The sequence below is a fragment of the Sebastes fasciatus genome, chromosome 15, assembly GCF_043250625.1.
Source record: "Sebastes fasciatus isolate fSebFas1 chromosome 15, fSebFas1.pri, whole genome shotgun sequence".
Lineage (NCBI taxonomy): Eukaryota > Metazoa > Chordata > Actinopteri > Perciformes > Sebastidae > Sebastes > Sebastes fasciatus.
Window position 1 is genome coordinate 25,682,681 of NC_133809.1, and position 17,717 is coordinate 25,700,397.

The window sequence follows — 17,717 nt, forward strand, 5'->3', positions numbered from 1 at the left end:
TACTTCTGCAGATTAATTCATCATCTGTTCACAGTCACAGTCTATTACAGGTACAATTCAATTCAGCTGAAGTCATTTCTGCGTTTGGATTAACTTCATATACTTGTGTGGAAGAGAGAGAAACAGACTGGGCTTATTCATTGTGTATGTGCAGTACTGTATGTCAGACCTGTAACGTTGATGCAGGACACCCCGTCTGGTGCATGGATCAGGTCATCATCACAGTAGCAGACGATACCGTCCTTGGTCTCGTGGCATTCGCCGCTCTCACAGTGGCTGCAGTTCTGCACCGGACTGATTATCACCTCACCATCCCCCTCCATAGCTGCAGACACACACACATACACACACACAGGGTGCAGAGCAAAATGAACAGGGTTTGATTAGACATATCTAGCATGTCTCCCGGTAAAATGAGCAAAAGTTCAATATCACAATGTGATTTACTAGAAATGATCCTAATTATTAAATAATGTATGAGGATGGCTTTTCTAGGTTTTATTCTAACCACCATCATCACCCAGTTACATAAAACAGATCCCAGTATAAATAATAACAATTAAATCAACAACAAAAATCCATCCAAGACCACACAACCTCCCACTTCTCTGATATTTTTCAATGATTCAAAAAGTGAAAACTAGGGCTGTCAATCGATGAAAATATTGAATTGCAATTAATCTCATGATTGTCTATAGTTAATCCAGATTTATCGCAAACTGATCGCACATTTCTTATCTGTAAAAAATGTACGTTAAAGGGAGATTTGTCAAGTATTTAATAGTCTTATCAACATGGGAGTGGGAAAATATGCTTGCTTTGCAAATGTATGTATAAATGTATTATTGGAAATCAATTAAAAACTCAAAACAATGACATATTTTGTCCAGAAACCCTCACAGGTACTGCATTTAACATAAAAAAATATGCTCAAATCATAACATGGCAAACTGCAGCCCAACAGACATCAACAGCTGTCAGTGTGTCAGTGTGCTGACTTGACTATGACTTGCTCCAAACTGCATGTGATTATCATAAAGTGGGCATGTCTGTAAAGGGGAGACTCGTGGGTACCCATAGAACCCATTTTCATTCACACATCTTGAGGTCAGAGGTCAAGGGACACCTTTAAAAATGGTCATGCCAGTTTTTCTTCTACAAAATTTAGTGTAAGTTTAGAACGTTATTTAGCTTCCTTCCCGACAAGCTAGTATGACATGGTTGGTACCAATGGATTCCTTTGTTTTTTTAGTTTCATATGATACCAGTATCACCAGTACCAGCCCTCTACAACCTAAAAATCGCAAGTTGCGTTCATGTGTTAAAGAAGTTAGTGGTGTTAAAATTGATTTGCCTTCACGCGTTATTACCGTGTTAACTTTGACAGCCCTAGGGAAAACAAAATGGCGAGTCAGTCTGATTATCAGCTGTGTGTCTTGAATAAATCGTATTAATACAGGTTTTGTTGGCAAGTGGGTGTTTTTTTTTTTTAAAGAAAACCTGGTTTACAGCACAGTCAAGAAAATACTGAGCTCTATATAAATGGAAAATGAGGTGATTACTGTCTATTTATCCATCTATCTATGCGTTACTGCAGTTGTCTGGTGGAGTCACCCAGTATTTGTGACTATGATAATCCAAAGCCGTAAACCTGTAAACTAACACTGGGTTAAACCTGAGAGAACATGGATCCGCATTGCATCAGAATTCTATTCATGATCAACAGGTCTGCTGCCACAGCTTCACAGCTTCACAGCTCACATTACACTCGTCTTCGACTGTGCTTTCTGTTTCATCACCAGCGTGATTTCATTTCATGAACAGCGCTACCCAGCCAGATGAATCGAGCCAGGGTACGTCATCGTGTTGTGCTGAGGGCTTGCACATTTTCATTCCAGCCTTCTCTTACCTTAGACTAAATGAATTTACCGATTCAAACTGAAGGTGTGTTAATCTGTGAACGATCTTCTGTGGTCTTGGCTGGAACAAAACCAACAGACTCTCTGCCGTCCACGACCCAACTGCTCATACCACCATACATTTTTTTTTTTTTTTTAACAACATCCATTAATTAATTTAGACTAAAAAATAACCAATTCTCTTAATTGTAAACAACAGCAAGCGCAGGAAAAAATCAATCTAACATGAATTAGTTATGGGCTGTCTGCGAAAGCTTGTACTGTTTAGTAAGCAAAGCAAATGCACTCATCTGCAGAATCTGTTTTCTCTCATCATTCTGTTATCAGTTTTATAAGTGCAAATACATAAATCTAGCCTAGAAACAGTTGAAAGGTTTCGAAGGAGGAATACAAATGTCTCGAGTACAGATGTTGACTGCATACTAATGTATGGATTGAATTCTCTGTTTTGTGGATCTTGAATATTCCTTCAAGTTACTAGAGTGAGGAAGGTGACGATGTCTTCTCTACTGAATCTTATAAAATATTTCTTAATGATATAATTGTAACAGCAAAACAGTTTCTCCACTATCAAAGTATTCCTATACAGATCAGACCATACACGATTCGTAGCTACACTTACAAAAAGTCATACACTGTCATTTGTACATATCCCACAAAATTAATTTGTATGTAATCCACATAATCGTGAACCAAGTATATATAGTGACAAATGCCGTGTAGGGAGGTCGCAGTGGATCAGAAAAACCCCGGACTTTCACTCAGGAGACCTGGGTTCGTATCCCGTGTGAAATCGGACGTCAACGTTGATTTGTATCGTATATTCTGTACCTAACTTACGCCACTTCCGAAGTTATTTTAACCCAAACCACGGTCTTTTCCTAAACCTAACTAAGTAGTTTTGTTGCCTAATCCTAACCAAGTTGATCTTTTCCTAAATCCAACTAAGTAGTTTTGTTGCCTAAACCAAACAAAGTCAATCTTTTTCTAAAATTAATCAAGTAGTTTTGTTGTCTAATCCTAACCAAGTTGATCTTTTCCTAAGCCGGCCGAATGAAAATGCGAATGGCCCCTATCTATAGCCAGAGTTTGGTTTGTCCGTTCTGGGCTACTGTAGAAACATGGCGGCCGGCTCAGTGAAGAGGACCCGCTCCCTTTGCACATATAAGCGTCTCATTCTAAGGTCACGAAAACAACGATTCAGGTGATTATACACTAAAGAAGACATACTTATTAATATTATATTCAATTTCTGCCAATAGATCCCCCTAAATGCTACACACTGTTCCTTTAAGCTCGTTGACTCATCGACTTGGACTTCTCTGGAAGTCCGAAGTTTGCTTGACATCTGGGCTGAAGAGAACATACAGAATATGCTAAATTATATCCACAGAAATTGTGCCTATTAACTAATTCAAGATAAACTTGAGGAGAAGGAGTTTGTACGAAGAGTAGATCAATGCCGAGTCAAGGTCTGCGTTTCCCTGCATAGGGCAGCAATACGATCGGATGACTGTGTAGTTCTATCTATGTTCTTTTCAAGCAGCCTGTATTCAGTGGATTAGAGCACTGCATTGCAATGGGGTTGCCTCCGTCAACCTTAATGCTATGATTTTTGATCCTCTTTTAGGTCTTTGAATGCACACAGCAGGGCTGTCCGGCTTCACCTGCTGTTTTTATTTGAGCTCGAGAACCTGCCTGCGTATTTCAAGCTGAGGAGGAAATTACCGCCGTAGCCATTTGCGACTACAACTTCAAACCACAAAATGCCCTTAACCCTGACCTTTACACAGATGATATTCTTTTAAGTTATCCAATTACAGATATTACTACCTGATATTTCGCTCTGCGTGTTATGATAATTAATTCTGGCCTTCTGGTAATTCACTGGTTATAAATCATGTCACACTCTCTCTCTCTCTTTTCATGTATACACTCTAACTAAATCCACACTAGTTTCAGGAAGTGAACAGGTTCTTTTGCAGGATTATAAAACCTTTAATCATAAAACCTTAAACAGATGTATAGACAGATGTGGACTATACATTTTGGTAGCTAATCTTTATTATCTGTCATGTAATGTGTCATTTTCTTTGTCATTAGGCTACAAAAATAGGTGACGCTATAGGTATTTGGGAGCTGTTGCTGGACTAAGAACATAAGTTTATTGCTTGGCCAGCACTACAGTTGTATCTTTAGACAAAAGCTTAAGATTTGTGATATTCTTATTAACTTTTACTGCGAAAATAGCTAAAATAGTGGATGGAATTTCTTTCTTTAAAGCTGCAGTCGGTAACACTAAGCAAATATGATAAAAGGATATTTTTATAAAACTGTCACTATATCCTCACAGTAGTGCATGAGACAGAAATTTTGTGACCTGGCCGCTATGTTAAAAACAGTCGAGCCAAACTTTCTCATTTTACAGCTAAACAGTACAATACAAGATGTTTCTGAAAACATTTGAAGCAAGAAATAGGCATTACAGTAACAGAATCATGATTCGTATTTGATCAGCGCTGCCTAGTTTGACCGTTTGATCAGTTTCACGAGTTCATTGACAGCTGCGTTAGAGACTGCTCAGCTCTGATTGGTTATTTTTAGGGCTGTCAATCTATTAAAATATTTATCTTGATTAATCGCAAATTAATTGCACATTTCTTATCTGTTCAAAATGTACCTTAAAGGGAGATTTGTCAGGTATTTAATTCTCATCAACATGGGAGTGGGCAAATATGCTGCTTTATGCAAATGTATGTATGTATTTTATTATTGGAAATCAATTAACAACACAAAACAATGACAAATATTGTCCAAAAATCCTCACAGGTACTGCATTTAGCATAACAAATCATAAGCATATTCAAATCATAACATGGCAAACTGCAGCCCAACAGGCAACAACAGCTGTCAGTGTGTCAGTGTGCTGACTTGACTATGACTTGCCCCAAACTGCATGTGATTATCATAAAGTGAGCATGTCTGTAAAGGGGACACTAGTGGGTACCCATAGAACCCATTTTCATTCACATATCTTGAGGTGTGATGTCAAGGGACCCAATTTGAAATTGGCCATGCCAGTTTTTTCTAGTTTCATATGATGTCAGTATCTTCACTCTAGCATTACAACTGAGCCCGCTACAATCTAAAAATCGCAAGTTGCATTAATGCGTTAAAGAAATTAGTGGTGTTAAAACAAATTGGCGTTAACACATTATCGTGTTAACTTTTTTAAATTTTTTTATTCAAATGCCATTAGAGCACAGGAGGAGGCAGAGGAGCATGTTTGTTTTGAAAGATTATCTGTCTCATGCACTACTGTCAGGATATAGTGACAGTTTTATAAAAACACCTTTTTTAAATCACATTTGCTCGGATTTGCCGACTGCAGCTTTAATTAACAACGTAGATCAGTGAAGGTAGAATATCTCTGCATGTTAACCAGCTGGGACCAAAATAGAGAGAAATGAGAATGATGTTTTCAATAAATGAAAAATTCAGTGTATTTTGAAACAAACAATTTCAGTTTTATTTACAGCTGAAATTCACTCTGAAGTCTTTTTACTCCGGAGGAAATGAAGCGATGTCGATGACGAATTGAGGAGAGTGGCTGTTGGAAGGAGCACTGCCTCACTAGACAGCATCACCCCTATTAAAGCTCAATGGGAGAGAGATATCAGTGCGTACTTTGCTACAGCCCAATGGATGATAGACAATTTTAAAAAGCACTCCAATTTCATTTTCCCATTTTCCCCTTTTCTCTATATAGCTGAGTGAAGGGGGAATCGTACATGATGTATGGACGGCCATTGCTACAGCAGAAATTTTCAGTCAGACTCTGTTTGTAGTACCTCTCACTTTTCAAATGTAGCTATATGTAACAGGTCTGCACTAGATGGATTTATCGAGCAGTTCCTCCTCTCTATCTGGAGGCGTTTTAATCAAATAATCTGGATGTCTTCTGCCAGAATGGAAAACTCCAGACTCTCATCCCTTAGCGGCTGCCCATATCTGCTGCTGCACATTTCGACAATATCCTTTTTTTTATTTGACTGAGTGAAGCAACTCATTCTCATCTTGCTGTACAAATCTATATTAGTTTTGTGCCGTGAAAGCTTGTACTTTCGAAAGCAAACCAGCTGTATCACAACAAGAACTCATTTAAAATGTCAATAGCAAAAAATTGTTTTCCCTCATCATTTCTGTGAAGTACAAACACATTAAAGTCTCACCTACAAAACACTACAAAGGTATCAAATGCTGAACACAAATTTGTAACAGACAGACAAACATCTATCCTTTCACATTACCTTTCAGAGGGTAGAGGAAGGGGTCTCCCTCTGGACCGAGGAAGGACGTGCCGTCGTCGCCGTCGTGTTTGGGGTTGTTATCTAAGGAGGTGTTACCACCTAGAAACCAGGAGGACAAACAGTGACGGAACCTCAATGACCTCCTTATACTAAATAACACATGCTATACAGTTTATCTATGGGAATTGAACAGAAACATTTAAAAGCACATTTCACAGACACAAGCACAAGGAATGCTTGTCCACATAGGATTTACTCTAATTGTCCTCCCTTTCTACCCATATACATGTTTGCATTCACATATTTCATCCTTGTGTGTCCCACTGCATTCTAATGGAACAGCTATTTGCATTTTGCTTGCTTTATTATGTATATTTCTTATTATTTATAATTGTTTTCTTTGAATGCCTTATGCTGTGTACTTAACCGTTTTTATGACCCAGTTATCGACTGAGGATCATTAAACACACTGCTTAATGATATACACTCCGTACAAGAGATACAAGGCGTCATACTTTACTTCACTTCATCATACTTTGATACTGTGTTTGACCCATAGACTCACTCTATGATTGGATGACACGTCTCCACTTCCAAAATATCCCAAATACGGGGACTGCCATCTTGAGATTTTGACGTCATTTGGAGCCAGAGTCTAAGCTGTAATGATCGGGGGGCTGGAGCCATGGGATAGAGGTCACCTGCCCGAACCAATCGTGAGCTGAGCACGGCCGCAGCTTGTCAGCGAGAGAGACTCACAGCTGTATTGCGATTCAATATTACGATTTATTGCGATTATTAACTTTTTTAACACTAGACCATGGGAAAAAGTTGAATCATACACTTCTAGGTACTTTTACTTTCCAAAATCTCTAAATTGATATAGTAAAAATATTTGATTTTCAGCATGTATGTAGTCAGAGATGTCCTGAAGTGAAATATATCAGTCATTGTCAGGAATTATTTATAAAAAAAATTAATTAAAAAAAAGACATTTCCCTCAAAAATTAGTGGTATTTTCTTTTCAATTTATAGGGGACATGTGATGTTTCATATTTCTCGTGAATATAATCCAATCAATCTGATTTCCATATATGTATTTTGTATATACAGTTTTTGTTAACACCTTATTTTGAAAACCAGACGTAAACTTCCGCTAACTTCCGTCTCTAGCTCTCGCGTCAGCTCTGTTCTTTTTATACATCCATGGTCCATCGGGGCCTTTTGAATACATTTAACATAAATGTCAGTATATGGGTGCTCTACAGTTGTAGCGTCGGCCGATTTGACCACGGAGATGAGAGTGACGGCTGGCTTGACCGCACGTTACCGCAATACGATAATATTTCTTGTCCATGACAGAGTTAGCATGCAGCTATAGCCGTGATGTCTAGCTCTGCTTCTCCTGCAATGTGTGAAACCCAAAGTGTTTCCATACTTTACTGAATGTGTAGTGTTTACCACTTTGGATTTAAAATGTGAGGGTGCAGCCGCCGTTTTTTGCTTTGTCGTTTCGGCCGGCTGCGGTTTGTTTTAGTTTAGTTTACGGAATAGATATGACGTCACGTTACTCAGACTACAACAATAAAAGCGGTAACTTTCTTCTATCTTCTACCTTATAGCATCAAATAACTAATGAAAACCAAACTTATCAGAAAAATGAACACTTGAACATACATCGGCATGATAAGAACTACCTAGAATGACAGAAACCATCTTTAGGAAAAATGTATTTGACGTGTACGTTGACTTTTTGAGTTTGGCCCGTGTCCCATCCACTATCACTTTATGACCTATACTGCAGCCAGACACCAGGGTGCGACCCAGATGTTTTGGCTTCACTTTTGGGGAGATGTCATGTCGTCCTTCTTTATATACAGTCTATGTTGTGAACCCTGATCTGTGTAAACCCTGTCACATTCAGTATAAAACACATATGGCAATGCAAGATGCACATTTGGCTCATATCTAACAGCTCAACACTATTTTTTTACATTATATTCTGGACATTCCAGAAATAACTCGAAATATCTCTTGCTCACTAACCTCTGTAGCCTCCGCCGGCGCCCCCGGACATACAGCCGCCCCCGCCGCCCCCGAAGCCCCCGCGGGTCTGCCAGAACTTTTGACAGGCCTGTCCTCCCTGGCCTCCGAGCACCAGCGGTCTGCCACCGTGACTGACAGGAATACTGTCATTCCAACCTCCCCCTCCACCTGTCATAAAACAGACAACACACCTTTGATATGATGAGGAGTAATACGCTGTGTAGTGAATCAGTGTGAAAGGGAGAAAGAGAGAGATACATAGAAAGTGAGCTCTTAAATGGGCCAATGTTATAGGAAAAAATATGCTAAATTGCAGAAATGCATGCGGCATGTATATAAGCACAAACACACTAAGTATCAAGTATATTCACACACACACATACAGAAAATCCCCTCTTATTAATAACAAAATTGGTTAGAGCAGAGACCACAAAATCCCCTAAAAGAGACCTGGTAACACAAGATTAAAGTTATAGCTAATAAAGTTAAAACTATTCCTTCCCACATTCCCCAACAGTAGCCAATTTCATTTTCGCCCTTTCATTTCCCTCCTTCTCTGGCACCTGAGAGATAGAAACAAATGAAAAAACACGTCTCACCACACTGGCAACAAAACCTGCCAGACATGCTAAATATTTCATTTTTCATTCACAGAGTTTCCTCAAAAGTAAACCTTGGGCTTTGTGAAGATGTAAAAATCAATATCTTGTGTTTTCCGGGCTGTTCGTCAACTCTGAGCACATGAATAATGCAACCCGCAGCGTGCATGGCTGTAACCTTCCGCTGGTAGAATGGAGCACGTAGCTCTGCCCAGCAATGACGGGGGACAAGGTGCTCCGTTTGAATAATCATGAGAAGGGCCACGCTGTGTTTTGTTTTCCGCCCAAAATACAAACACTGGCACACCGAGGTGGAATGTCTATGAAACGTAGGCATTAAGACAGGAGTAAACACCTTCAGGATAAATGGATGCGTTTACAAGTACAGGTAGGCATGCAAATAAACACTTCCACATCAGGCTATCTGTAAACTCAGCTTATTAGTTTGTGTGCATGCAGAGGGGAACACAATACACAGCGCCTTTCTAATCATAAAGTGGGGAAAGATAAGCCGTACACACGACAGTACTGTAATGGGGTATTAGTCATCTGCTCATCTCATACACACCACACTGACTCCCTGGACCAAACTCTCACCTCCACTCACACAACTGTAGTCTCAAACATGCACCCAGTATATTACTTTTCCCTTCACATGCACAACACACAATCAGCTGCACACACACACACATATATCAAAGCTGTGTTTAGTGTACCTGCAGCGTTTGACTTCCCGCTGCGTCCCGGTTGGCTGGGGTCATAGTCCATCTGCTCCAGCTGGGTCTCTGATAGGCTGCTGTAACCCCGGCCACCACCCCCAGCAGCGATGATGAGGGGGATATACACTCCTTTGTCCACCTGAGTAATTATTGTTTACAGTTAGATTTATGTGGCGGGATCTGCTCTTCAAAAGGAATAGTTCAACAGTTTGGGAAATATGCTTATTTGCTTTCTTTCATAGAGTTAGATAAGAAGATTAACACCAGCTCATGTTAGTGTGGTAATTATGTCGCTGGAGCCATCACTTGGTTAGCTTAGCATAACAGAAAGTCTTGAAACGGAGAGAAACAGCTAGCATGGCTTTGTCCAAAAGTCACAAAATATGCTTACCAGCAGCTCTAGAGCTTATCTCCTTTTATTAATCATTACAACAACTGGCTAGTTCACACAGGAAACGTCAGGAGCGCGTGGCGGCTGTGGAACCTGTGTTTTTTTAAAATTTTGGCGTCAATGTTAACAGGTTAGAGAAGCCACACAGCCCGCGTGAGCCGCACTGCCACGCCACTCGGCTCTTCTAGAGATTCAAGGTCTCGCCTATTTTTTCCGCAAGCCGCGCGGTTCACAGCAACAACAGACAGTGAAAGTGATCGTTTGACAGTATATTGACATCATAACAGCAACATTATTACAGTTTTTATGTATAGACATCTATAGAATATGTCACGGACATGAAAAAAGGACTTCCTGCTTTCATTTCAAAATAAAAGCCCTCGAGCGTTTTTTTTTCTGTTGACAGAATTCCTTCATTTTTTACAAATTACCACAAGGTTCTTAACCTTTGTCTGTCTAAAATAAATATAAATGACATTTATAATGAAATGAAATGGCCATTATGAAAGGCAAACTATGTAGAAAGAAAGCGCTGGCAGCAGCAGCGATGCCGCGGCCGATGTGGACAACCCAGGCGTGGGACACGCATCAGTTCAGCGATGCAGCCGCCTCGCGCTGCTCACGTGGGCAGTCTGGACAGGCCGTTAAGAGTAAATACAACAATAATCTAAGCTAACCACGTGCTTGTTGTAGTTTCGTATTTAATGAAAGTAGTATCATTCTTCTCATTTAACTCTCTGCAAGAAAGCAAACACACACATTTCCCAAAATGTGAAACTATTTCTTTAAAGGAATATGTTGATCAGCTTATCTGTTCAGTGATGAGAGTAGAGACACTGAAATAACTCCACTGCTACATGATCATTTATATAATAAGTGACAGCAGGCCATAGGGGTGTCGCGATAAACCGGTATTGACAATAACTGGGATATTAAAAAAATTAAATATTGATAATATCACACAAGTGATACTATAATGTAAACTATTGTATTTTGAGTATAATTCATTTGCCAAAACAGAGACAAAGCGCACAATTAACAAACTTAAAGATGAATTTGACTTAAAGCATTCTTTTTTTTCTAAAGTTTTTTAAATATATATCTTGTGGTCACGATGATTGTGAAGTGAAAATCTGATATCGTGACAGCCCTAACTCTGACTTTATTATGACATACTATATGACTTCTTACATGACATACTATACCTTCTTATATGACTTACTATGCTATGACTTTTTTACGACAAAGTACACAATGACTTTTTTCGACACACTGACTTTTTCATGGCCTTTTTTGACATGCTATACTGTGACTTTTTTATGGCTTATTTTGATAAACTATACTTTGACTTTTTTATCACTTTTTTCGACATACTATGACTTTTTTTTCGACCTAAAATACTAGGACTTTTTTTTACCTACTGAGCTATGACTTTTTTGATTTTTTCGACATACTAATATGACTCTTCGACATACTAAACTATGACTTTCTTTCGACATACTATACTATGACTTTTTTTAAGAAAAAAACTATACTTTGACTTTTTCCCACATACTATACTATGTTTGTTTTTTGAGGCATACTATACCACGACTATTTTATCCCTTTTTTTGACATACTATGCTATGACTTTTATTACTTTTTTCGCAACACTAGACTTTCCACCATACTATACTATGACTTTTTATCTTTTTTTTTTGACAAACTATGTTATGATTTTTTTTTGCCATACTATACTATGACTTTATTATTTCTTTTGTCGTCATACTATACTATGAGGTTTTATTACTTTTTATGCTATACTTTGACAGATGGGAGGTTGAGCAGCTCGCCCTCTGGAGCGGTCAGAACAACCTGGAGCTGAACGCTCTTAAAACTGTGGAGATGAACTTGGACTTCAGAAGAAGCCCCCCTACACACATCACTATTCTGAACAACACTACAACACTGTATCTACTGTAGAAGCATTCAAGTTCCTGGGATCCACCATCTCCCAGGACCTCAAGGTGACTGCCAACATAGACACCATCAGGAAAAAGGCCCAGCAGAGGATCTACTTCCTGTGCCAGATCAGGTCGTTCAACCTGCCTCAGGAGCTGCTGATACACTGCTACACTGCAATAGTCCAGTCTATTCTCTACACATATATCACTGTGTGGTTTGGGTCGCCCACCAAACAGGACAGGAACTGACTACAACGGACGGTCAGGACTGCAGAGAAAATCATTGGTGCCATAACACTAACACCAAAATATCTGCTGCTGCAATTACAGATTATAGTTAACAGTCTTTGATGCACATGTTTTTGTAATATGTACATATCATCAGTCACTGCCATATAAATCTTACTCACTGTACTCTCTAGAGTATGTAGACGTTTTCACATGTTTTCATCCAAGTCCATGTAAACTCGGAAAATAAAGTTTGGAAACTTGTGTTTGGTGAATTATTTCTCTGTTGTTACAATGCTAATTGGCATTGTATTTTACATTGTTGGAAAGCCTGTTTATTTACCTTCACAATGATGTCCAACTTGTAAGGATCATGCATTTGTGGGATGAGCAGCACAGCTGATTATGTGGGTAGCGCCCAAGAAAAATTTGCCAAAAAGCTCTGCCAATGGTAAACAGTGTATTCTCCTGTTGGAGAACAGCCTGGCACCTCCTCCTCATGCTGGTCACCAACCTGGTCACACGTTGCTGTGGGATGGCATTCCATTCCTCAACCAGGATTCGTTGCAGGTCAGCCAGCGTGGTTGTGTTGGTCACTCTAACATGTACAGCACGCCCAAGCTGATCCCACAAGTGTTGAATTGGGTTGAGGTCTGGACTCTTGGCAAGCCGTTCCATTCTCTCTACTCCCACACTGTGGAGGTAGTCTGTGATAACCCTGGCTCTGTGGGGGCGAGCGTTGTCATCTTGGAGGATGAAGTTAGGTCCCAGATTGTGGAGATATGGGATCGCCACTGGCTGCAGAATCTCATCCCGATATCTCACTGCATTGAGATGGCCTTCAGTGACATCATTGAGGGAACAAACAACCACGCTGGCTGACCTGCAATGAATCCTGGTTGAGGAATGGAACGCCATCCCACAGCAACGTGTGACCAGGTTGGTGACCAGCATGAGGAGGAGGTGCAAGACTGTTGTGGCTTTGATGGATCTTCCACCCGCTACTGAGGCTCCTGACGGTGTATTAAATGAATAAAGTGTAAAATAGCCAATATGTCATGTTTGTTCCTTGTTACTGATAGAGAGTTCAATCATCCAATCCACCAAACAACTCAAAACAAGAGTCAATACCAACAGGAGAATACACTGTTTACCATTGGCAGAGCATTTTGGCCAATCTTTCTTGGGCGCTACCCACATAATCAGCTTTGCTGCTCATCCCACAAATGCTTGATCCTTACAAGGTGGACATCATTGTGAAGGTAAATAAACAGGCTTTCCAACAATGTAAAATACAATGACCATTAGCATTGTAACAACAGAGAAATAATCCACCAAACACAAGTTTCCAAACTTTTTTTTCCGAGTTTATATACATCCAGTATTTATTTATTTGCACTATTTGTATTGATTACAACACTAGAACACTTGACTTGTGTATAGACATTTTTTTGTTTTGTTTTATTGATATAATCTTGTTTGATTGTTGGTCATTATTGTTCTTAGCTGTTATTTCTATTCTGTGTTAGTACATCAGTCAACTTCCATGTATGTATCTACTAAAATAGTTGTATGAAGTAAAATGTATTTATCTATGCAAAATAAACCTTATTCTGATTGATTATGGCTTCTTACGTCATACTGACTTTTTTTTCTTAACTTTTTTCTACAGACTATATTATGATTTTTTTTTTTATTTTTCAACATACTATACCATGACTTTTTTTTTGACATACTATACTATGACTTATATTTTTTTTCGACATACAAAACTATGACTTTTTTTTATTTTTTCGACATACTATACTATGACTTATATTTTAAACATACTATACTATGACTTTTTTTTCAACATGCTATATGAGTTTATCTTTATTTTTTCGACATACTATACTATGACTTATTTTTCGATATAGTATACTATGACTATTTCTTTACATACTATACTATGACTTTTTTCGACATACTATGTTTTTTTTTTTTTTTTCCAACATACTATACTATGACTCTTTTCGACATAAAAAAAATACTTTTTTCGACATACTATACTATGACTTTTATGACTTTTTTTCGACATAGTATACTATGACTTTTTAAAAAAAATGTTGACATACTATACTATGACGTTTTTTCGACATACTATACTATGACTTATTTTTTCGACATACTATACTATTACTTTTTCTGACGTAATATACAATGACTTTATAACTTACTATACTGTGATTATTTATGACATACTATAGTATGACTAGGGGTGTCATGATATACCAGTATTGGCGATCAGCGTGATATTCAAAACAATTTAATATTGGTATCATTAATAATACAAATATGATAACATTGTTCAGCACCTCTTAAATTATTACAGACTCTCTCTCCACCTCCCTACACTCATATTTTTAGTGTAATTAATTTGCCAAAAAGAAACAAAACGCAAAATAAGCAAAATTAAAGATGAATTTGACTGATAGCATTATTGTTTGTCAAATTTTCTTTAGATATAATATCGTTATCATGAAATCTGATAAAATGATCTCCTTGATATGAATTGATTTAATGGTACAGTGAGCCCATGTCATGTCAATATCCCCAAAACCTGCATTGTAATCTAAAGTACTTGTAGCAACAGAGACACCGGGCTGATTCTATATATGAGAATAATTTATATCATGTCATCATATCATACAAAATCTCTACAAAAATGTTCAGTTCCTAAATATCAAATGTAAAAATATCTCCTTTTGCTCCTGAGTGCTTCATTCCCTCAGCACCTTCTTACCTTAAACACATACGTAGCCCCGCCACCTCCTCCTCCGCCGCCTTTCACTTGTGTTTTGTTCACCATCGGGCCGCTCTGTTCCAGGCAGATCTTATTCAGCATGCCGTTGGACTGCAGGAGAGAGAGAGAGAGAGAGAGAGAGAGAGAGAGAGAGAGAGAGAGAGAGAGAGAGAGAGAGAGATGTCAGTTCACCAAAGAATTGCTTTCATGGATGTCAGTTGTCTGTATGAGAAGGCTGAGCACTTGCCAAATCCCAGCTGCTGTGAGTCTAAGGCTTTAGCATTACAATGGTGAGCAAATACCAAGCAGAAATATCCAGATGCACGCAGGAACTAAGAGGCAAGGACCGATGTTCCCTTTAGAAGACAATTCCAGTGAGATTTGAGTATTTACTGATTTCCTGTTCACGTGACGGTAAATCTGTCTGACTATTGTAGAACAGCTTCCTGCTCACAGTGATGGATTAATGTTTCTGACTGAATAAGACATTTCTGGTGCTGATTTCTAAGCTGATGGAAACCAAATTGGAGTAAATGAGGCTGATAGGTTCAACAACAACTAATTCAATATACTATATACTGTATAGTTAATTATGTTGCAAATCTGTAAATAGAGCTGGAGTGTTTTTTTTTAACAGTTAAAAGGTTGTTTACAAAACTCCAATGAATCCCCCATCACTGGAAACACTCAATAGTTTGCTATTGAGCGGTTCAGGTTCATTCAGACATGCCTATCTTTATTACTATACTTGATAATATATTTATGTTCATTTACCGTACACCAATAAGAAAAGTCAAACTGTATGTTGAAACAGTCAAAGATTATTATACTGTCAATGTGTTTTAAGTTGATTAATCATGTTAGCCAATAAAGATGGTCAGCATGTCATTGTTCCAGAAATAGAGCCTCTTTATATAAATGAAACTGGATGTTTTGTTGGAGAGGGATGGTAGATGCAGGGACTTTGCCATTGCTGAGGTTTTTTGAATTGATGTGTCTGCCTTGTGTGTGCCGTCATGCTGAACTGCCTGGAGCCAGTCCTACTCTGAGAGTGAGAGGGGCGCGAGTTTCCTCCCTCCACTCTGTCTGAACCTTACTCTGACACACAAACACACACACACTCACAGTCGCTCATCTCTCCCTCGACTCCGTCATCTGTCTGAACCGACGCTCTGAGGTGCTGGGAGGGAGGTGGGGGGAGGGCGGGGCGGGGCTTTAGTGACTGTGATTGACAGGTAGAGGGGGTAAAAAGGCAGTGCATTCAAATGTTCTGAGAGTCTTCCTCACTCTTTCTCTCTCACAGCCTGTTCTGTCGTTGCAGCTTCTCACTTTAAGGCTGAGTTTGTGTCTGAGAGAGAGAGAAAAAAAACGACACAAAGGTGTGTGTGTGTGCTTGAGAATCTGTGTATGTGCACGGGAGAAGGAGAAGAGACACACCCGGATAGAGAGAGTATTTGTAAGGACAAGGGGGGTATCATTTCCCTCACCAGAGGAAATGCTAGGTGTGTGAGGAAACACTGTTCTACAGCACAAATCACTTTCAGAGCGACCCTTTGGAGAGAGTCTCTGTCTCTCTCTGTCAGAACTGGGGGGAAATAAGAGGAACCTTAAACAACTTCAGACTCACTTTGGAACAGCCCAGTTCCTCTCCGCTGTCTGCACTGAGCACTTCGAGACACACTGTGTTAAAAACTAATAACTGGGTGACAGTGGCGAGGACCCCTGCCTGCTAAGCTACACATTCTGCCTCTTGAAAACAAAGACACAAATAAAAACAACAGGCACTTGAGCTGCCTCATGTCCCGCTATAACCACTATAACCGTGCAGGAAGGGCTGCTAAATCAGCATCATCTTATTACACTTCACCTGAAAGGATTATGTCAAGTAAGGCCAGGCCAGAGTTTTTGGTACCATCTAAGGAGGCCCGTATCGGAGTACACTTGTCCCAAAGTCCAGTTCGTTTGATTATGATCCATGCCTTACTCGGGCACAGTTTGTCGGTCCGTTCATGTGTACTCAAGTACGGTTCGCATCAGGTTTGAATGGCAACTGTACCAAAACACGGAAGGGGACTGCTACTACTATTGGACGGTGGCAAATCAATCGTACATAATATGAAAACGCCCTAAGAGGGCAACATCTCTTTGGTACCAGTTTGTTTGTAGGGTCCAAATAAGGAGTCTACTTTGAGACATGATAACCGTTTCCAAAGAGTACTCATTTTTTGGGACAAATTGATTTTGCCATTATTGCCCTATAGTATCCACACTGTAGGTTTCTGTTTATCGTAAGATCTTACGTACCAGTATATGCATTTATTAAGTTTGAGCCACACATAGAATTACACATGCAAAGACGCTATACATAACATACTGTATATACAAAGCATATAGGTTCTATGAGTTTGTCCGTTCTGGGCTACTGTAGAAACATGGCGATGCAAAATGGCGCGCTCGGCGGAAGAGGACCCGCTCCATATGTAGATATAAAGGGCTCTTTTGAAGGTAATGAAAACACGACAAAATGAGAAAACAGAATCTGAAGACATTCTCAAGTATCACGAAAAGTGATATAGAGTAAACCAAGCACAAAACAAGAAGGTGGTTTTGAAAGCAGACAGAGATCTCTTTGGGCATATGGTCATTGCTTTGCAAAGTAGAGATCTTCACGTTAAAGATGTCCTGGCTCATCCACTTGGTTTATTGTCTTGGGCAGCTTCCAGTTGGCTCGTTGCGGAAAACTAACAAGGCTACTCTTGGAAGAGGGTTAGAGGAATCAG

At 39.3% G+C, this 17,717-nt stretch overlaps 1 protein-coding gene across 3 annotated transcripts in view; it reads right to left on the reverse strand.

The window, feature by feature from the left end:
* The window catches only part of alk (ALK receptor tyrosine kinase), a 484,391-nt gene that overhangs the window by 29,497 nt on the left and 437,177 nt on the right, over positions 1–17,717 (reverse strand). For all 3 annotated transcript variants that reach the window (XM_074661350.1, XM_074661348.1, XM_074661351.1), the window contains exons 14-18: positions 14,938–15,048; positions 9,591–9,732; positions 8,276–8,443; positions 6,230–6,328; positions 170–325 (exon numbers count right to left, since the gene is read on the reverse strand). In XM_074661350.1, the coding sequence (XP_074517451.1) occupies positions 170–325; positions 6,230–6,328; positions 8,276–8,443; positions 9,591–9,732; positions 14,938–15,048 (676 nt within the window). The remainder of the gene's footprint in view (positions 1–169; positions 326–6,229; positions 6,329–8,275; positions 8,444–9,590; positions 9,733–14,937; positions 15,049–17,717) is intronic.